At 43.5% G+C, this 22,831-nt stretch overlaps 1 protein-coding gene and 2 non-coding genes across 4 annotated transcripts in view; 1 reads left to right on the forward strand and 2 right to left on the reverse strand.

The window, feature by feature from the left end:
- ck (myosin-VIIa ck) overlaps positions 1-22,831 on the reverse strand; it is a 173,514-nt gene that overhangs the window by 66,119 nt on the left and 84,564 nt on the right. For both annotated transcript variants that reach the window (XM_065429765.1, XM_065429764.1), the window contains exons 3-12: positions 18,793-18,906; positions 18,556-18,702; positions 7,936-8,120; positions 4,613-4,734; positions 2,880-3,022; positions 2,482-2,595; positions 2,177-2,330; positions 2,010-2,086; positions 1,304-1,563; positions 1-211 (exon numbers count right to left, since the gene is read on the reverse strand). In XM_065429765.1, coding sequence (XP_065285837.1) covers positions 1-211; positions 1,304-1,563; positions 2,010-2,086; positions 2,177-2,330; positions 2,482-2,595; positions 2,880-3,022; positions 4,613-4,734; positions 7,936-8,120; positions 18,556-18,702; positions 18,793-18,906 — 1,527 coding nt within the window. The remainder of the gene's footprint in view (positions 212-1,303; positions 1,564-2,009; positions 2,087-2,176; positions 2,331-2,481; positions 2,596-2,879; positions 3,023-4,612; positions 4,735-7,935; positions 8,121-18,555; positions 18,703-18,792; positions 18,907-22,831) is intronic.
- Positions 22,055-22,127, reverse strand: TRNAS-UGA (transfer RNA serine (anticodon UGA)). The gene has a single exon. It is a non-coding gene; the product is annotated as a tRNA-Ser (tRNA).
- TRNAS-UGA (transfer RNA serine (anticodon UGA)) lies at positions 22,217-22,289 on the forward strand. The gene has a single exon. It is a non-coding gene; the product is annotated as a tRNA-Ser (tRNA).

A 22,831-nucleotide genomic window follows, 5' to 3' on the forward strand; every position in this document is an offset into this window, starting at 1 on the left:
CTTGGGAAACTTGCTCTCCTCGTCAATCAGTGCCATGATGTTCATGGGCTTGACGGCTATGAGGTCCAGGCAGTCCTGGTTGTCCACGAACTCAATGTGCTGCCAGTTTATGCACTCAAGGTTGTACTCCTCCTGCTCTAGCTTGAAGATGTGCCGCACAAAGAACTGCTGCAGGTTCTCATTGGCGTAATTGATGCAGAATTGCTCAAAGCTGCAAAGGAAAGGCACATGAACAGAATATTGGGCGAGATGGCACTGGTTCACGGTTACTAACAGTACAGAACAAGGACATTGAAGACTCAAGCAGAACAGCCAGCAAAGTTCAGTGTTCATCCGACTAGACAAGCATCCATGCCACTTCGTTACTCTGTTGGTTCATGGAATAAAATAAAGGTGTCCTGTTTGAATGCTAAACATCAGCAACTGTAAATGATACACAAAGCTCTAGGTATGCTCTATAACTATGACATGAATGCATATATGTGCTAAAATTAGGTTTACTGTTTGGAACAGGCAGCTTGAGCAGTTACGTTGGGCAGCGGTCTCAACCATAACCTCAGCGTCGTTGCGCGTGAAGCACTCACAATGTTGCTGCTGTTGGTAATGTGCATCACCTTCAGTTGGTGGTGTTCGTCTTCTTCATCACAGTGCATATGACTTGCTTAATTCAGTTAGTTAGGTTACATTATTAGAGCACTCCATAATATTTTGCACAACACATAAGTACTTGCACAACAGCATAGTTAATTTATAATGACTGTTACTAAACAAGAAAATTCTATTTAACAGCCAACTATACATACCTTTGAAATGACAATAAAACTGCTGGCCAGGAGTTTATGGACTTGTATAAGGCCTATACACTTGTATAAGGTCTATACCTTTCTCCCACACTCGCGAAAAGGCATGGTGCAAGAAAAGTGGACAATTAAACACGGCTCACTTTATCATTTTTAGCATGGTCCAGAGTGGCCAACATGACTCGCATTATCATTTTCAGCATGATCTTACACTATGTGGTTTAAGAGAGTGGTTTAAAGAAAGCAATGACAGAAGGGTTATGTCTGGCCAAGCAGTACTGGAGAAATGCACCAAAGCACTACAGGAATGACTGCTTCACAGCAAACCATGCTAGCACAGAGGCTATAAGAATCAAGAAGCCGATTTCCTTCAGTATAATGTTCGTGAAAAAAAAAAAAAAGTTTCAGTGCAACACTGAAACTTGGATGGATCAATCTATGGTTCCAAGAAAATAGCATGACACAGGCTTCGTAATTTATTGCTAGCAAATTCCTCAGCTCACCTGTTGACAGCAAAGTTCTCAAATCCAAAGATGTCGAGCACACCTATGGATGTTCGGTAATGACCTGCAGCTGACTTTGGCTTGTGGATTGCCGAGTTTATCTTATTCACAATCCAGATGAACATGCGGCCGTAGATTCCCTTGACAAATGCATCACGCACATCCCTGGACTGGTCCACACTCATCGTTGAGACTACAGTGTCCCCATGTGCAAAAATGGTGCGAGTCGTCAGAGCATCCATTAGGTGCTGCTGATTGACCTATTCAAGAAGGAATAACAAGAATAATTTCACTTAGTCTTACTATTGACGAAATGAAACAATTTATTGCCCTCTCATGGTCAGTTTACCTTAAAAGAACTTCCCAAGGTTTCTCACTATCATAAAATAAATTAAAAAAAAAAACACGCACAGTAATTGTATATCAAGAAAGTTCTTTCAGAAAAAAAAAAGTACAAATGAGAAGACAATGTGCCTACTTGCAGAGACAGCTTCTGTTACACTTTCCATGCACTGCACTTAACAACTGAAACGGCAAATAACAGGATACCGATTAATGAATGCTGAATTCTGGTGGTCAGTTCAGAAGGACAAAGATGTGTAACATGCAATTAAGTGGACACTGAGGCACACATTTCTCAATAGGCTGAGCACTGCATCTTGAAAGAAGAATTGGCCACAAGTTGGCACACCGAACAAATGCTTACCTCGAGCAGCTTTGCAGCACTTTGGACACTCCCAGCGCCAATTATCTCCACAGCATCAAGATTGTCAATCAGGCGGGCTGAAATGATTGAAATATGAAAACTGGTGAATCCCCTTCATATTGTTTTTTATGTTCACTAATGTTATATGTGATTGTTTGTGCACTTACGTTTGTATTTGATGTTGCCAAGATGTAGCACAATGCCTAATATCTTGAGAATGTCCCAAATTTCGTGGTCTGAAAACATTAGCACCTTCATGGCTGAACGAATGTCGGCAAATTCAGCCGCGTCATCCCGGCCTTCACAAGTGATGCTACCTCCCTGTATAAAATGAAAATTCAGAGGGGAGGTTATACAAAAGTTTGTTTCAAATTTCTGAAATTATTTACAGCTATAGGAGTCTTGGCGAACAAAGATAAGAAAATGTCATTCACTCTAAAATGTTCATCTCCTGTAGCCAAAGATTTCGTACCTGAGTCAAATAATAGTATTTTGAGGCATCTTGAAGCTCGAGTTTTGCCTTGTCTTCTTTACTCAACCCTGACAACATGCAGTAGAATATGTGGTAATTTCTTTCATATTGTGCCTGGAAGAAAAAAGAAAAGTACAAGAAAGAAATTTAACAGACTCAGTACCGCGTGTCGCAAAATGGTACCTTGAAGCTTTGCAAGATGCTAACAAATTCTCTTCGCCAGTGTCCCAATCATGCCATGAACAGGAATAGTGGAACAAGTCATTAAAAATGCGGCATTAAACAAAAATCATGCACATAATATATGTACTAGTGCAATTGTGTCATATAATGTTATCAAGTGCTAACATTACAGCCATTAGCAGTGAAACTGCCCCAAGTCAAGCAATGACACTTACTTGGCTCACGATCCGAGACTTTTCAAGCAGGTACTGTTCAATTTTGGCCCCTTCAATAATACCCTGCTTGTTGAAGTGAATATCAATGTATTTTCCAAACCTACTGGAGTTATCATTTCGGATAGTCTTTGCATTCCCAAATGCTGAAAGAAAAAGCAACACAGGAAATGTAAAAATGTCTTGATTCACAGGTACTTGTTTCTAGTGCTTGCACAAAAGCACAGGTCACAAGTTCTGCTAATCCGCTTACTGATGAATTTCATTCAGTTTCGACTTATGCTTTATGAACTTGACAGTGATAGAGGAAGAGCGGAGAGGCAAGGATGAGGATAAGCCAGAAGAAATGCCAGTCAGCTACCCTGCACGAGGGGAGTAGAAACGGGTGAGGTGATTGAGAGAAGAAAGGAGTAGGCAAAGAAGGTAATGAGGCAGATGTACAAGGAAATGTTCAACACGTATAAGTGTGAGTTGCAGCCTTACATTAACAATGCAGAAGTGAAAATTACATACTTCTGTGACATTTCTAAGGAATGAATGAATTCATAAAAGTGTGAAGCCACCCAATGTATATTGCTGTACCTTAACGTATGACTTCTATGGAATACAATACAATCAAACGCCTTTATAAAGAAGCCCTCGGAACTTTCAAAATCCTTTGTTACACAGGCCACTTTGTTTAATGTTAAGATCAGGCACCGTACCACTCTCAATAAAGCAGGATGAGCACCTTCACCAAAATAAAACCTTCATTTATCGTGAATTCAAGAGATAGCGTGTGAAAGAAGTCGCAAATTTTTTTATGCACACTTCCTGCAAACAAAAGAGCGAGTGCAGCCAACTTTTTGCCATCAAGGTTCACGCTTGCTCCGCGACGAAACACAGGTGTGATGCAAGGTACGCCTGCAGGCCATCGAATGCCAGAGTTGCCACCATTGTCATCAAAAGTTTCTTTTTCATCTTCAGGCTCTTCATCACTGCTGCCTTTGTCAACCTTTGCCTCTTTCTCGTTGGCTTCGACAACATAGCTGGTCATCACTTTCAAGCGACTCATGTCGTTGTCTTTCTTGTCGTATTCGTCAGTTGTCACACCCACTGCTGGGTTGTAACAAGTGGCGTATTAGTGGCGCCTCCTGGTGTTGTGCAGTGAGACTAAAGTACTGCCTGTGATTGGCCCAGTCGTCAAGCCTGTCGCTAGTTCTAGTGCTGACTGCACCTCATTGGCGGCTGCATAGAGTAGTGGCGGCACTGCTACGTGCATTCTTTGCAAGGCAATAAATGAGATATCAGGGCACCTAATTTACTTCGCTAAAGAGGTATTCAAAATACACATGAAAGAGTCAAGAGGAATTTGGCCGGGACACATAGAATCCTTTGTTGTAACAATCATTTCATGGTTGTGCCATTTGGTGTGGAGGCGTTCAACTGTAATTAACGTCAGCTAATTACTATTAATAGTAATGCCTAATGCATTACATAAATGTATGCGAGTTTCACAAAATTTAATAACAGATGCCAGTTATTGCTGATAGTACTGTACTAATGCCATTTACATTGACACTAGGGTGCAATAAACTGCCACATATTGTATCACAACAAATGCTAACATGCTTAACAAGATATCCTCATTATTGTTAACAATATCAGAAGTAAAATATGGCCATACGCACTTTATCAATCCGCGACAGAGATTATCCAGGTAGAATGAGATTATCAACACTGACAATGTCCCTTACCTTCCAAAATGGGATTAGCTTCCAGGATTTGCTGTTCTATCCATGAGTGCTGGCCACTAATAGCTGCCAAGTATTGGAGGATCAATTTCGTGCTTTCTGTCTTGCCTGCTCCACTCTCGCCACTGGGTAAAAAAATAATAAATAAACAAACAAACAAGTGTGAAAAGATGCCAATCACACTAGTACTGGGTTCTTGACAAATGATTTTACTTAGAATGTGCATCAAACAGCCATCTCCTAGTGAGGAAAATTGAACACGCCCCTAATTTGCCACCATAACAAAGGCTTCCACTGAAATTTACATGCATTGTGCCATGGTACGACAACAATGGACTGCATTTATGTATTGATGTGTGCATCTCATCATCTGTAATTTTGGAAGCCAATTAGGAAGGTGTCAAAGGCATCTCAGCAATGTGTGGAGTATTCTTGGACAGAGTATGGTTCCGATTATTATGAAAAGAAGCTTCTTAGTTTCTTACATGATGCTACTGTAAACACTCCATGCATACATTGACGTGTGTTGCACCAAGAATGAAACTAATACCGTATTACCTGGACTATAATCCACACCCAGTGTATAGTCTGCAGGGGCTAATTTCGGCTTTAAAAAAAAAGTTCTTAGATAGTCTACAACTGCGTATAGTCCATAGGGCTTAACTTTGGCATAAATTAGGTGTTTTAGCTCATCTTCAACCAGCAAGCAGAAGCTAAACAAACATTGTATTGTCAACCAGCAAAAGCCTGGGTTTTTCATTAGGCAGTATGGAGGAGTCAATACTAAAAGCTGTAAAAAAAATCATTTTTGTTGAGGCTGCCAGAAGAAAACAAGTCAAGCATGTCGGATTCGACGAACGGCTCCTCATTAGGTATCTTCGTCACCTTCAAAATCTTATGCTCATTCATACGGTCGACTACACTGAGCTTGAACAATTCCATGATGGTGGAGCATTCGCTTCCAATTGTAATAGTGCTTTATATTTTACGGCACATATTTCATGCACCCTAATAATATCATGAGCTGCCAGAATGAGCTGGAAATATTGCTTGTGCGCAGCGACGACCATTGTGGAGCTGATTTTGCTATGTGGTTTTTCAGGGAAAGGTTCGCAGGCACAGTCTAGCTTCGTTATCTTCAAGCATGCCTTTTATATTAAAAAAATAAAATCATGCATAGCCTACACCCACAGATAGCCTTCACCCCACGAAATTCCAACTTTCAAACTTGTAGAGTTCGTTGAATACAGTCTGAAAAATATGGTAAATAGGCATGTTCAATGAGTTCAATGAGTGAAATTTCTGAATCAGGGCAAATACAAATGTTTGAGAAAGATGCCCTTTAAATACTGGATCGAATAGTGAATACTTCCTCATTTATAAACAAAATGATGTTTCAAAGAAATGTTTCATGAAACAAATATGGCATAAAAATATTCTTATTTACGTTGCATGTGTAATGCCATTCACAACTGGATGTCCACTGAGCAGCTTTAAATGAGAGTACAAGTGGAAAGTCATCGTATCTTGTGCACCGCGACAATGACAGTAACAAAGCAAAGAAACAGCACATCGTCAGTTGCATGTGGCATGTTGTATTTGCTTAAGGATATAAGTGTAATACTAAAGCACTGCATACTGGTTTAAAGAGATACAAATGTGTGTTAGACAGGCCAATAAAAATATTGCGTCACCTAAATTGAGACAAACTTGTAGGCACCTCAAAAGCAAGGTACATTTACTGAATGACTGGAAACCACCATGGAAGAAGCCAGCAGTACCCAATGATGGAAGTGGCAGTTGGTCTTTTTGGAGCAGTTTTTGGAGCGAGAAAAATTGCAGTTTAGAGCAGAAATAGATGCTTTTGGAGCAGAAAGATTTGCTGTTCGCTGCAAGGAAACATTGCTCTGGAGCACTAGCATACTGCTCTGGTGCAAAGAGGAAGTTCTGCGTGCCGTTAATCAGAAAAAAACAACAACAACAACGCTGTATGAGTTATTACATTCCGAAAAATTGCATTCATTATGCATATAATAAGGTGCTACTTTTTTTTTTCTTCTAGTTGCTGCACCATTTTCTTATCATTATATAAAAAGATGAAGATAAATACAGGTTTAACCTGAATTCATAGCTAAGTCTGCATTTCAATGAAGAGTTCATTCCTCCAAAGCTACCATTGGCTTCGTTACCCTCTTTCATCTGCTATACATTTCACCTGTTAAAGCATTTCATCTGCTAAACTCATGTCCGCAAGTTGATACATACAGCCGCCCAATTCAAGGATCGCAGGCATAGACCATAGATGGAAAAGCGCATTTGTTGTGTAGCTTGTGCGTCCGTGTCTACTTCCTTGCCCGTTATCGCATTTTGTTCCCCATGTCTGGACTGCCTAATCGTAATAAAATGTGCCGTACACAAAGGCGCGTCGAGCAGCTGTGCCCTCACAATAGAGCAATGCCATCATTACTGAAAATAGCTATCTTTAAGCTACACACCGCAGATATAAAGCACTTATCAAAGGCATGTAGATGTCACCAATGGACCATGAAGCGACTGCAGATACGTAGCATTTGTAGCAAGAAACCACGTGCCACAGAAGTGCACGCAGTGACACATAGGCATCAATAAATGAAGAAAAGAAAAAAAAGAAGATGTGCAGTTCAGCCAACAAGCCAAAGTATCTGTCCTATTGCAATATGTCCATCACTGGTTAATTTTTCGCACCTGCTCCGATTATTCAACTTCCCCATGGGACTATTGTGTTCTGTATATACACTGGAGCCATCCAGAAAGAGAGGGGGAGGGGGGGGGGTCTAGAACAGTGCCTGAGATATGCTCATATACTTCAGCGCCAACAAAGTTGAACATTTATTCTTTGTCTGCTTGAATATTCTGAGCATGTGCGTGTCGCCGCACATGTCATGAAATACATGCCAAAACGACAATTTGGCACAGCATTTAGCAACATTTCCTTCACAGCGCAGTTTGGTGCAATTAGCACAGCACTTCCATCAAGTCCCAAGCGTTCCCTTGGGAACTGGCACCTCAGTGCAGCGACCATGGTACTTGAACAGCAATGTCATTAATAACCATCCCTACTTGCATTAGTTTTTCTCCAAAGAAGTGTTGTTGCTCCTTACATTCAAATAGAAATTAATGTTAAAAAATGTTGAATGGCGAATTATTTAACCAAATAGCAAGGACTATTCGATTTGTATGTAATATTATGAATATTTGCACACTCCTAATAACAAAACAGTATGGTAATCACACATATTAAAGCAAAATAAGCAGATATCAATCTGCTTCTTGTGTGATGAACACACCTGATGATGACACACTGGTTGACATGAAACCTCTTCATGTTTGTGTAGGCATTGTCACCAATGGCAAAGATGTGAGGAGGCAACTCTCCAATCTTCTTGTCTTTGTATAGCTTGATCTGCTCTGCTGTGTAGATGGGCAGAATCTGGTAGGGATTCACTGCAACCAAGATGGATCCTGTGTAAGTCTGCAAAAAGAAAACAATAGAGAGAAGAGACAAAGAGAGATCAACTTATGTTGGCGCTGCGAAAAATTAATCAGTGCATAGTAACTACGCACCACTCCCCTGCAAAATATTGCACACCGAACACTCAAAATGATAGCCATGGGAATGAAAAATGAAAATGTGGTTATGTATTCGAAACAGGCACGTACCCAGGGGGGGGGCCCCGGGGGGGCCCAGGCCCCCCCCCGATAATATTTGGCATACCCCCCCCCCCCTTCCCCGCCCACGCCACCACTACTCACACATTCCTAAAGCGCCGTCAGATCAATGTTGAGACTTGGCAGCTGTTCATCGGTCAGCATTATGCTGCCTTTTTCACCCCTTTTAGATGGCGGTAGTTATCGGCAACTCTTGTAATGTGAAGGACAGTTTTCTCATAGATTCCGCACCCGCGCGATCAACTCGAGATGCGTTCAATTGTCACCATCTATTCAACCATCCCGCGCATAGCTGTTGCTTTTGTTAGTTCAACCTTCTTTGTTTAGGCTGGTCCTTGGACCAGGAGAGGGATGCGGCTGTTACTCAGCTGGTCTGTACTCTCATGGTACGAGTTGCGGCCGGAGAAAACGCCAATTGCGTTTAACTTATCCCTTTGCTTCATTATTTCCTTGAGTTACGGCTCGCTGCGACGCTGGAAGATGCCCGGAACCATATACACTTGATATGGGTTAGATAAGGTGGGAAATAAAATAATGTGAAAGAGCGTCCATCATGAAACCCTGCAATAATCCTTAAACCCATAAGTAAGATGACTGTCGCCCGTTACCTCGTCTGTTTTTCCGTTTTTCCCTAATTGTATATCACTTTTCGTGCAAAATTGGCAACTGGAAACAAAAATCGCAAGGAGTTGAGAAATTAAGCGATCTACTAAGGGAGAGAGCCAAGGCAACAACCAAACTGCAAGCAAAAGCGAATAATAAATAAGTTAACCGTTGTTTATGAGAATATTTATGGATTAACATCTTTTTATTTAAAAAGGAAGTAGAGAAAACGCCGCCGGAAGTGGAGAACAATTACTTGTTTTGAACCGCCTCACGTAGCCACTTCTCTGCTGTGCTTATGTGGGTGTTTTTCTAACCTTTCGCGGTGAGCGCAGTACGTCTAGAATCGCAGAGTCCTGCGCTCTATGCGGTTGTATGGGACTGGCGGCCGCACAGCGTTAGGCAATTCGCAGAGCTGTCAGAACTGATCAACAAGGCGAAAATAACTGATATTCGAAACTATAACATGAGAAAGACTGAAGAAGCCGTAAAAAATGAACGCAACCTGAAATCAGTAAAAAAGAAACCTGGCATAGGACAAACCATGATGCATGCACTAAGAAATAAGAAGGATAATGTCATCAGCAATCTCGAAGATATAGTAAAAGCAGCGGAAAAATTCTAAGCTGACCTGTATACAGTACCCGGAGGAGTCACGATAGCTCACTTAGAAACAATAATGAACAGGATACAGAAACTCTCCTATAACTAGCGATGAGGTCAGAAGGGCCCTGAAAGACATGAAACGATAAAGAGCGGGAGGAGAAGGTGGAATAACAGTCGATTTAATCAAAGATGGAGGAGACATAATGCTTGGTAATGCTTAATGCATAATGCTTGCTTGGTAACTTTGTATAACATTATAAGTGTCTTTAGCAGGAGGTCCCGATGCAGTCTTTGACTTTGGGACCTCCTTATGTATACTACGCACATGCAATTATCTGTATTTTTACTAATAAATAAATAAATTGTGAAAAAAAACTGGCGGCTCTTTATACGAAGTGTCTATCGACTGCAAGGGTCCCAGAAAACTGGAAGAATGCAGATATTATACTAATCCACAAAAAAGGAGACATTAAAGAATTGAAAAATAATGGGACCATTAGCTTGCTCCCAGTATTATATAAAACATTTACCAAAATAATCTCCAATAGAATAAGGGCAACACTGGATTTTGTCAACCAAGGGAACAGGCTGGCTTCAGGAAGAGATACTTCACACTGGATCACATCCATGTCATCAATCAGGTCATCGCGAAATCTGCAGAGTACAATAAGCCTCGCTATGTGGCTTATATAGATTACGAAAAGGCACTTGATTCAGTAGAGATACCAGCAATCGTAGATGCACTACGTAATCAAGGAGTACAGAACGCTTACGTAAAAAGCTTGGAAAATATTGCTACATTCGTGTGGTATTTGTTTGTTTGAACGAGGCGCGTAGGCGCCATAACTCCAAAAAAGAGGAGGGAGAACGAACTGGGCTCGCGCTGTGAATCTAACCGGTCAGCGCTGCAACCGTTGTTGTACATATAATCTGTAAATAGTTTCTCGTCTTACCGACCGTCCTTCGCGTAAGAATATCTACAGAGGTTCTACAGCTACCTTAATTCTACACAAGAAAATCAGGGAGATACCTATAGAGAAAGGGGTCAGACAGGGAGACACAATTTCTTCAAAGTTATTCACCGCGTGCTTAGAAGAATTCAAGCTATTAAACTGGGAAGGCTTAGGAGTAAAGATCGACGGCAAATATCTCAGCAACCTTCGGTTTGCCGATGACATTGTTCTATTCAACAACAATGCAGACGAGTTACAACAAATGATTGGAGACCTTAACAGAGAGAGTGTAAGAGTGGGGTTGAATATTAATATGCAGAAGATGAAGATAATGATAAATAGCCGGGCAAAGGAACAAGAGATCAGGATCGCCAGTCGGCCACTAGAGACCGTGATGAAGTATGTTTACCTAGCTCAATTAATCACAGGGAACCCTGATCATAGGAAGGAAATTCACAGAAGAATAAAAATAGGTTGGATCGCATACGGCAGACATTGCCAGCTCCTGACTGGAAGCTTACCATTATTATTGAAAAGTAAGGTGTGCAATCAGTGCATTTTGCCAGTGCTGACATATGGGGCAGAGACTTGAGAGCAAGTTAAGCGCAAAGAGCGATTGAACGAAGATTGCTAGGCATAACGTTAAGAGAAAAAGAGAGTGCTTTGGATCAGAGAGCGAACGGGTATAGACGATATTCTAATTGACATCAAGAGGAAAAAATGTAGCTGGGCAGGTCATGCAATGTGCCGGTTAGATAACCGTTGGACCATTAGGGTTACAGAATGGGTACCAAGAGAAGGGAAACGCAATCGAGGACGACAAAACACTAGGTGGAGCGATGAAATTAGGAAATTCGCGGGCGCTAGTTGGAATCGGTTGGCGCAGGACAAGTGTAATTGGAGAGCGCAGGGAGAAGCGTTCGTCCTGCAGTGGACATAAAACAGGCTGCTGCTGCTGCTGCTGCTGCTGCTGCTGCTGCTGCTGCTGATGATGATGATGATGATGGAGGTGGTGGGCCCCCCCCGAAAAAAAATCCTGGGTACGTGCCTGATTCGAAACCAATATGAACAAACCACACAGTGGGCTGTGGGTTTTTCATGCACACATAAAGAATGTTAATTTCTTACAAGAGGAGCTGCTCTGCAGATTTGTGCTATGTAGTTGACTTGTAAGTGATGAATTTCGTGGGTTAAGAACTCTTGTCAAACTCAACCATGGCAGCAGCAAGAGAACAGAAAATCCTATGTGCAATCATCATTAGCAAGCATTTGGTTACAGCACAGAATTCCGAAAACCAAAATGTAGTCAATGTAGAGGGTTACAAATGCCTGGTTGCAGGCACATAATGAATAGCAGAATTTTGAGCAGCGATGCTAAATATTGGGCAGCTAGCTAGCCAATTATGTACAAGTTCCCTATGAAGAAAGGTCAACTGCTGGTCCATCATTGGCAAGGAGTAAAGGCTTGCCAAGCAATTATTTAGTTTGAGCCAGTTGGTATTGATTCAAGGTAATAAATCTTTCACAGATCTAAAAAAAGATATACAGGCTCCCTTAATTTCTTTCAATTCAGTGACAGTTCCGCAGTTTTACAGTTGTTTCCTACATATTTGCAGTGAGAACAGATAAAAGCAAAATGTGTTGACCCCCACCCTGCCCCATTACGATCCTATGCAATGTTGAGCCAATCTCGTTTAACGTCCTCAATTTTTTGCGATGTCAGCAAATGTTCTGAAAATGTTGTCCCAACTCCTTGTTAAAATCTTGTTTAATTTACACCTTCCATTGACTGGCCCTTCACTGCACATGAGTTGCATGCGGTCACCCCTGTGATCGCGCCACCTGTGCCTAGCAAAATTTGTAACAACCGTATAGAGCACAGACCAAACGAAAAGCAAGACAATCTCTGCTAATGCTTTTTAACTTAATGAGGCTTGACTAATTCTTGACTGAAAGGGCTGACATAATTCTTGACTTGGTTGCCCAACTATTCTCAGTTTATCATTGTAACTTAATGTCGAGGGATCGACATGGTTATAGATAAGGACAGACAAGCACACAGTGCGTGAGTGCGAAATATAGAGAAAGAGAGGGGGGGAAAAAATCTAGGCGCCCAGCGTGCACTGTAACCAGAAATTTCTATTTAATATCACTACTTCTAAACCTGCAGTAATTTAGCCCCGCCACCCACAGCAACCACCATTTTGGCGAGGCTTGTGGGATGTCAAGAAGTGGGGTGTGCCACTGCTGCATTGTCTGTTACAAAGCATTCTGAAACCACATGCGCACCGCACACCACACGCCGCACGCTCTGGCAGCCAATGCAGCAGGGGCGTCGCCATTGGTTGGCACCTGCTAATCCTTCACTCCTGCAATAAAAAACACAACCCAGAGAATGCTTGCAGAAACCATCTGGACGTCAGCGCCAAGACACACTGACAACGCAGAATGCATTTTATTTTGTCATACATCAGTGCTGCCCGAGTGCTGTACGTTTTAACTGCAACATAAAAAAACGAAATACAAGGTCCTTACCGCACAGAATGCACTCAAATTTTGACGAATTGCTGCAGGATAACTCGAAAATATAGTCATGGCCCCTTGAAGTGTACTGGTACTACATGAATTTAGCCACAAAGATGTGTCTGACACCGTTTGTGACTTCCTTCAAGCTACAAAATGTATGCCATGTTAATTTCTACTTTCTTTGCTACCCCCATTATATTTCATAATTCTTTTTGGTCAGAATAGTTCACTGAAACTTATTACAAAGGTTGGTTTGGCGCGCACCTGTAGTCATGGGGCTTCAGTGCTAAGGCACAGCTGGTGGGGACTTGAAAAAAAAAGCAAACGCACTTCCTAGTTCATAACTGCTGTCGAAGCAAGAAAATAATAGAAAATATAAAAAAGGAAAGACGGGAGAGAGAGACACGAATAACACGGGGCTGGAATTGTTCCCTCTTCTTTCCTCGTAACCACGCGGGGAGAGAGGAACGGAAACCACATGCGGAAAGACTCCAACGGCATATGCAAATGAACAAAACGGCTAGTACTCGTGCGCTAGCGGATCGAGGCACGCGCAGTGTCGAATAGCTTTGCGCGCGTATCGGAGGTTTAGCGCGTTTGTTTTGTTTACGCTGTTGGGACCAGCGCGCGAATGGGCAGTCCGTGCGGCTCGTGCGCTGTCGAAGCGCGTTGGCAGGACTCCCAAGGTCGCGCAAACCGCCAGATAACGGCCCGACCATTCGTAAGCGTTTGTCCACTCTGCATATCCGCATCGCCAACAAACGCGTGATGCAGTCGTGCGCGGCGAGCGAAAGAAAAAGCGTTTCAAGGTGTGCCCCTGGTGTGCCGTTTAAGTGCCGTTTTCAAACTGCTGGGAAATGGGCAAATGTTCGCCCATGTAAAGGAGGCGGGCGCGGCGAATTAAGATAACATCGAAACACTCCGCCGTGCCGCCGGCGGCCGCCGTCGTCGTCGTCGTCGCTGGTGCAATTTCGTTAGGCTTAGTAGCAGCGAGAGCCGTTAACTGCACCCAGTGTACGAGCTCGCTTAAGTTATAATAGTTCCAGCAGACGAAAGCTATGCTGCCTACAGCACCAACAGCTGCCAGTCAATCGAAGGAAAATTCAGTGGACGGAACCGGCGCTTCGCTGCGCACGTGTTTCTCATTCTATAGACGTGAGCCGATGTAGATCACCACGGTTTGACGAAATTTTCTTTAAAATGTGTCCTTCGATTATAGCTTTCTGAGAAAATAGGGAAAGAAGTAAAGGTGACACGTGTACTTGTTAATCTTTCTCCGGTCACCGCTTTGTATTAAACGTTACCACTCGGCGCAGGACGCGCCTGCGCGTATCGGAAGTTTCGCGAATGTTATCGATGGCTCCATCCGTTGTCACCGAACGTTGCATAATACACAGTAGAAGTAGACTTAATTTATAGCAGAACATTGGGCACACAATGACTAGATTCACACGTGCTTGCGCAGAATGGCCGGATTCATCGGCACGTGAGTCCATTCCGCTCTCAAGAACAGACGCAGCGGCTACACTTCGTTCTATGGCACGTGACTGTAGTATGCATGGTACAGCAGTAGTAATTAGTTGTTGATCTGAAATAAAATGAAGAAAATGAAACTAAGGAAATTACCGTTTAGCTGAACGGCGGACAGCAGTCGGGATGGGGGGAGGAAAGGGACAGAGAGATATTTACTATATATATGACGAAATAAACTACCTACATAATGCACAATGTTCCAAAAACAAACAAATAAAAGCTACTATGTCAACACGAGAAGCCAACTGCAGCCGGGATAAGAGACCCGACGCCCTTGCGAAACTCAACGAGTTTCACTAACAGCCGCCTACACTATATGGTCCCTGTATATACGAGGGCCGTTTTTTTTTCAACCTCCGATCGCTCCGTGCAGGCGCTACGCGGGCAGCAGAAAGCGGACATGCGCTGTAGGCAACTGCGCAGCTCTCGCACTATACACTCCGCCATTGTTGACATTCAGGCGTCAGTCGGCATTGTGCTACAGCCACGTAAACATGGCTGCCATTATTGTTGCTCCCGCCAAGTGTGAATTGCGAAGTGTTATTCGTTTTCTACAGGCTGAAGGCCATGGTGCTGCAGAAATCCGTCGGAGAATGAGTCGAGTGTATGGGGAAAACTTCATGAGTGATGGTGTTGTGCGTGAATGGTGTCGAAATTTTAAAGATGGACGTAATGATGTGCATGATTGTGCATGATGAAGAGGGCCAAGGACGCAAATCTGTGGTTTCAGATGACCTGGTTCAACGAGTTGACAGAATGGTTAAAGAAAACCGCAGATTCACCATTACTGCTTTATCTACGGAATTTTCAGAAGTTTCAAGGTCTGTTTTGTACTTTATTGTTACTGAACGGTTACGCTACAAAAAACTTTGTGCACGTTGGGTCCCAAAAATGTTGACGGACGGCCACAAAACTCGACGAATGGCGTCAGCTTTGGAGTTCCTTGAGCGTTATCAGGATGAAGGAGCCAACCTTTTGAAATCAATCGTGACTGGTGATGAAACCTGGATTCAAAACGACACACCGGAACAAAACGACAATCACAACAATGGATGCATTCAAATTCACCAAACAAACCAAAGAAATTCGAAAAAACCTTCAACAACAGAAAGACCATGGCTACTGTGTTTTGGGAACAGCAAGGTGTGTTGCTTGTGGAGTTTATGGAGCCCGGAACCACAATCACTGCAGCTGTTTATTGTGAAACTTTACGACGTTTGCGTAGAGCCATTCAGAACAAACGAAGAGGAAAGCTGACCGCTGGAGTTGTTCTGATCCATGACAATGCCCGTCCACACACTGCTGGAGCAATTCAACGGCTTCTCGAACAATTTGGATGGGACATTTTCGATCATCCGCCATACAGTCCAGACTTAGCACCCTGTGACTTTCATCTTTTTCCTGGACTGAAGACGTGGCTTGGTGGGAAGCGCTTTCAAACCGATGGCGACCTTCAAACCAACGTCAAGGACTACTTGAATTCATTGGCGGCAACTTTTTTTGAAGAGGGTATTGCAAAGCTTGTCCACAGATATGACAAATGCCTCAATCTCTTCGGTGATTATGTCGAAAAGTAACCGTAACTGTACTAATCTTTTGGTAATAAAATTATTGTTTTAGATGAGCTTGTCTTTTATTTATAGCCTATCGGAGGTTGAAAAAAAAAACGGCCCTCGTACATTTACTGGCTCCGAACTTGATCGGGTATATGTATTCCGCCCCGAGTGACAAACTGCGAAGAGAACTCTATTGCTTTGGCTTGGTGCCGCTTTTACCTGTACTGTCACAGTCGCTTCTTATTCCCTGAGCCGACAGCTCTGCACGTGTGACACTTGCGGCTGTGATGAAACAATCGCACATCTTCTGTGCACCTGCCCACGTTGTATAAGCACGGAGAGGCAATTGCTGTGTACCGCGTTAGAGACACCGGACAGCCGGCAACTGTCAGAACAAAGGATATTAAGAAATTCCACACACGACGGACGTGGGTATAGCTATGATTCATGATTTAAAGCGAACTTTTCGGCGCAAATCAAACGAGTACGAAGAACACAAACAACAAGACGGGCGCTATGATATATTAGCTATATGGTAGCGGAGGTAGCTATAGAGTGATGCAGCTCGCTTCCTGTGGTCTATCTATACACGCGCCTGCAAGATAGGATCACTGAAGACCTGGGTTTGCTGGTGCAACATAACGAAAACAAAACAGCGCACAAACAGGAACGGGGACCAAAGAAAGAATACACCACGGCGCTAAATTTCCAACATTACATGGAAGCGCGGTACATACTGTATATATGCTGATGGACCACATCCTATTTGCGCATATCTGTAGCCTAACTCGAACTGAGGAATCGCGGTTCATTATTAGATAATAAAACCGACGTTGAGCTAACTCACTGCTCGCCTAATCTGTGAATAATCTCGGCTTCTATTATTTCACGCACGTGCCTGCTTTTACGTTTACTGATTACTTCGGCTTCGTTGAAGAGTGGCTGACATGCACATTAATTGTCACAATGCGATGCGAGAACGCCTTCCTCGCGCCCTTTCTTCTTTCTTACGTTGTTAATATGCTCCCTCAATATTTCGTTAGCACACTGGCCAATACGTCCCACGTATTGTTTACCACAACTTAAAGGAACTTTCAACGCAATCATGAAAAATAGTTTTGTGATTCTTTGAACATTCTTTTTGGTCGTTACCATTTCTGTCTGGCTGACTCATCCTGCACAATGAAGACAATTTTTTGAGGGACAGAGTAAACAACTGATTGTACACGCGATGTTTTCTCTTTAGATTATGAGACACCACGTGGACATATGGCACAACAGATTTCTCAGCGCATGCTGTGCGTGATTCCGGCTGTATCATTTTTTTTGTTTTCTTTTAAGGAGCATTTTTGTAACAGACACTTGCACATGTTCAGGATAACCTGCTTTCGATAATCGTTCCGACTGACGCTGTACATCTTCCATCATTGAATGTGGGCAGGATTTCGACAGAGCATTCTTAAAAGACGGTTTAGCCACACCTCGTTTTGACAACTTGGAGTGCGCGGAATAAAATGGTAACCGTGGTTTGCTGGTCGTATGCTCATAACACCAGCAAGCGTGGTTATCTCTAAACTCAAACAAAATGACGCGAAATCGCAATTTCCCTGAAACCAGGAGCTCATGAGTTATTAGCGTGTCGAAGCAGTCACGTGCTGTTAAGATGTTAGCAGCTTCAGGTTCAAAGTGGTCTAGTCCAGAATCAAGAAAAATCATATAATAATATAACCTAAAAACGTTTACGCCGGAACGATGCACAAGGCGCCTACAGAATGATTTGTCAAGGTTGAAGAGGTCACTTAAAACCAGGAAATGGTGGAGCCTACACACAAACTCTGCTTTTTTTTTTTTTTTTGCAGACCCCCATCCCATTTTAAATGGAATCCGTTTAGAACGGATTCCCACTATAAAACGCCGCGTCGGAATTTTGTGTGCGCACATTTCCGTTCCCCACTCATTTTCTACCTTTCTATATTTAAATTCATTTCCCCTTTCCCCGCGCGAAGTATTTTTTTTCAACCCCCCTACCTGTCCTCTGTTTCAATATCTCTTTTCCCTGCGCGTGCTGCTCGTGCGTGTCGATGTGCCATGGCGATGTGTGTGTGTGTGTGTGTGTGTGCGTGTGTGTGTGTGTGTGTGTGTGTGTGTGCGTGCGTGTGCGTGTGCGTGCGTGTGTGTGAATAGGGAGCCCTAATTCATACACAAGCACGGTGTGGGCGTGTCTGTGAAGGCTCCCTACGCGTGGGGCAGTCCACGCGCTCGAAAAGTGTGGATGGCCGCCACGAGAGTTGCCCTCACCCTCCAGGAGCTTGTAGCGTTGGCGACTTCCGTAAGAAACCCGCCGCACGGTCCGGAATCATCTTGAATCGCGCGCAGCTATCCCAGCGTTCCCCTCTTCTGAATCACGGCGCCCATCAAGCTATACACGGCCCAGGAGCGAGACGAGAGAGTATGTACTCACGTAGATGAGGTTCTCGTTGTAGCGGATGAGCAGGTTCCTGAGGATGCCCGCTTCGTGCAGGTCCCCCAGGGAGATCATGTCCTCCACGCCCTGGATGGACGTTGGGTGCATCGCCTTGATACGCCTCTCCGGAGTCAGCCATTGTTCCTGAACAGGAAAGACCTCGGTGGTCACCTTCCACGCTATATATATATATGTACATGTATCCTTTTCCTCTGCTCGGAACACGACGCGTACCTTGCCGTCGTCGTCGATAACCTGTATCCTTCTGCCTTCGGCCGAAGCAACCCTGGCTCCGATGGCGACGTCAAACTCCCGCTTCGCCTGCGGCTCTATCCAGATGTAGTCGCCCTGCAAAGGGGTCCGAACGTACCGGTTACTGAAAGATTGGCCAGCTTAATTCATGCGCAGGGCTAAATCGCTCTTCGTAAGCACAGAAACAAATTCCTAGCTACAAGCCCTATATTTACTCTTTGACAATCTCATTTAATTAAAAAAAATATTTCACAGAGATTTAAGCAAGCACAGCTATCTCGGCAATGGCGATTTTTAAAACAAGCAGCGCCAATGCAGTTTGTGAATTCTCGCCGAAGCACCCAGTAAATGGTCAGACTTTAAAAACGCACGCACACACATGTGCATGCACATACAAATGGCAAGAACTTGCTACATGGCATAACCTCAACAAGGTGACAGAGACAGCGCGAAGGACAGCGACTTAAAAAAGAAATAGAAGTAACAGCCCGCACCTATTATGGCGCTCTATCCACCACCATGCAATTATGCGAACCTGCGCAACTTTCCGCACTTGTCATAACCTCAACAAAGCACACTGAGGCCCGTTTTACGTCGCTTTCTGGTCATCACGACGTTCCGGTTGCGTATGCTCCGAGTACACCTCTGACACAGCTGATTTCCATAGCCCAGCTCGCTTACGACAGTAACTGTTAAAATGAGAGTGCATCGTCGATTTCGTCTGTTATTGCTCATCAACTGGCGAGTAGGTACACATTCATAACTATGAAGCGCAAAATTCATGGCACGAAAAGAAGGCTGAAGAAGTGCTCGCTCCGTTTTCGTCAGATGTGTTTGCGTCTTTTCACGCTTTCATTGTTATTCTTCGCAGCCCAATAGAGAAGAGTGAGGAACTGCGAGAAGCTGTATGGGAGGAGGTCGAGATGCACTACATCTAGAAGGGCCAGGAAATCTCCGTTGTGAAGAACTGACGCAAAAGTATATGCTTATACAAAAGCGACACTTCTGCATACTACTCACTGCGCATGAGCATAAAGAATCACTACCGAGCGTAAGCCCATGTGCGTTTACGTCTTCGAGTTGCAAGCGATGAACAGCGAAGTAAGCCAGGTGGACACATTTGCGTGGCCAATGTTCACAGTGCGCTATGAGGAACGCCGCAGTGGAAGGCTGTGGAGCGATTTTGACCACGTAGGACATTTTAACTTGAACAGAGATGCTTCTTTTTACTCGTATAGATGCCGTATTTACTCGAAGGCAGGTCGAACACGATGTAAGTCGACCCCTATATATTGAACTCGGCGAGACATAAAAATATAATTCGAATATAGGTCGACCCATATATATTTGCTAAAGCGAGGAACTCGGAACATGACACACCTTTATTTACCGTAAGCTCAAGTATACTAAGTATCACTATTCGATGCCACAACAAGCTGCATCTTCGTCGGAACTGCCAAAGAAGTCATCATCGTCGAATGCTCCGCAGGCGTATTCGGCGCCCCAAATATGATGTAGTCCTCGGGGCTGCCGAGCACGTTGAATATGCAGCATTTCTTAAAGCTACAGGTTGGATTATCTCCCGACTGGCTTTACGGCGGGCACGACGTGGAGGAACTCCGTTATCTCGGTGCTTTTGCTAGCTTCTTTTTTTTTTTGCGAATATTGGTCGAGATTCTTTGGTCACGGATATAGGTCGGTAGCTCATTTTAGGCAACATTTTCGAAGAAAAAAAAAATGCAGTTCAAGCTATATTCATTGAGTAGCAAAAACACGTACAGTCAGCCTACGGCAAAAATTTACCGACCACGGGATATAAGAAAAAGATGAATATTTACTCAGCCTCGGAACACAGCCTGGGCAGACTGTACAGTATATACGCGAACAACGCAGTGTTGCATGGTTTTACTGGCTACGCACGGTCACAAACTTCTCGGAAATTCAACGTTTTCTCAGATCCCGTGGTCCGGAATCTTTTGCGGTTAACCGTACGCAAGCGCCACGGTTTGCAAGGGAGGCCTGAATTTGCTCTCTAAAGTATCTCTCTCTCTCTCTCTTGCCATGCGCCTACTTATACAGGGTGTCCCATCTATCATGCACCAAACTTTAAAAATATGAAAATGCCGCGTAGCGTACGGAACCAAGGTAATCTTGTCGGCCGTCGCTTGGAGATACTCAGATTATTTTTTGCATGCCGCCCAGTTGGATAGTTAGTCTTAATTAATCAATTTCCAAGACATTGCAATTAGATGAAAGGTGCCAATGAGAAAATTGCAGAGCAACACGAAAACTCCAAACACAGCTTCCTACTGCTCAATACGTGCTACATAGCGTTTCTCCGAGCGTGAAGGAAGCCCGCAAATAGACGCAAAGTGCCTCGAGCGGCCAGTCGAGCGGCAATTTCGCGTGCATTCACGGGCTTCTTTCACGCTCGAAAAAAATAATAATCTGAGTACCTCCAAGCGACGGCAAACAACATTACCTGAGTTCTCTCCAGCTACGTGGCATTGGCACATTTAAAAAAAAAAAATCTTGGTGCATGATAGTTGGGACACTTTGTATACACATACATCACAGCGGGAAAACAGCATCGCTGCTCAAGGGCGAACGCGATCGAAAGTTCCCGAAGCTACACAGCGTGAGTAACACGCCTCGGGCAAACCACGGTATATATATATCTTCGGCCTCAATCTCGCGTTGCCTTCTGGTTCTTGCGCATCGACAACGATCAAGGCAACGAAAGTGGCGGATTTCCCGACGTTGCTCTATAGGAGCAACTAATACGCGCAGGCAAATCGTGCACGTCGAATGCAGTTAGGAGAGCCGGCTCTCAGTGCGCTATAGTGCGTCGCCGTAGCACAAGTGGTGTAGTGCAACGCACGCTCGTAATGCGGAGGTCGTGGGTTCGGCTCCCACCGACGGCACGTTGTCTTTTTAGTCCACTTTCATTTACATTTTATTCATTATCTCTACATTTCAACCACAGTTAATTACGCCCCGATGCTTTCGTTGACTTCTTTGTCTGTAGGCTTTACATGGTCACACACACACACACACACATTATATATATATATATATATATATATATATATATATATATATATATATATATATATATATAGTCATATAATGAGAAGCCAACAAACACTGACACCAAGGACAACATAGGGAAATTGCATGTGCTTAATAAATGAAATAACGTAATGATAAATTATTGGAAATTAAAGTGGATGAAAAAACAACTTGCCGCAGGTGGGAACCGAACCCACAACCTTCGCATGTCACGTGCGAGGCTCTACCAATTGAGCTACCGCGGCGGCGTTTCCCCATCCACTTTCTTGGGTATCTATGTGTACTAGTAGAACCCTGGGAGTGTAGAACCCAAGAAAGTGGATGGGGAAACGCCGCCGCGGTAGCTCAATTGGTAGAGCCTCGCACGTGACATGCGAAGGTTGTGGGTTCGGTTCCCACCTGCGGCAAGTTGTTTTTTCATCCACTTTAATTTCCAATAATTTATCATTACGTTATTTCATTTATTAAGCACATGCAATTTCCCTATGTTGTCCTTGGTGTCAGTGTTTGTTGGCTTCTCATTATATGACTAATAAATATCGGGTCCCTTGGTTAACCCCCTTTCTTCTCGTTTATATATATATATATATATATATATATATATATATATATATATATATATATATATATATATATATATATATATATATATAATGTATGTATGTAATTCTGCGCCTCAAAATGAATAAATCAAGAAACAAACGAGAATTTCCCAGACTCTCGTGATATATTAATTTCCTTAGCTCAACTACTGCGAACAGCAGTTACGAGACCCCGAGTCCTTGATACGTTTACAGAAACCCACGTGAGCAAACCAGAAAAAAAAAAGCCAGAAATTCAGGCTAGCCGGTACAAAATTATCTTGGTGTCTTGGGAAGTTACTGAAGCATACCATATCTTCAAGACCTCGGAAGATATTGCCAGCTGTTCACCGGTTGCACTGTCCGCT

Source organism: Dermacentor albipictus, chromosome 1 (genome assembly GCF_038994185.2).
Source record: "Dermacentor albipictus isolate Rhodes 1998 colony chromosome 1, USDA_Dalb.pri_finalv2, whole genome shotgun sequence".
NCBI classification, from domain to species: domain Eukaryota; kingdom Metazoa; phylum Arthropoda; class Arachnida; order Ixodida; family Ixodidae; genus Dermacentor; species Dermacentor albipictus.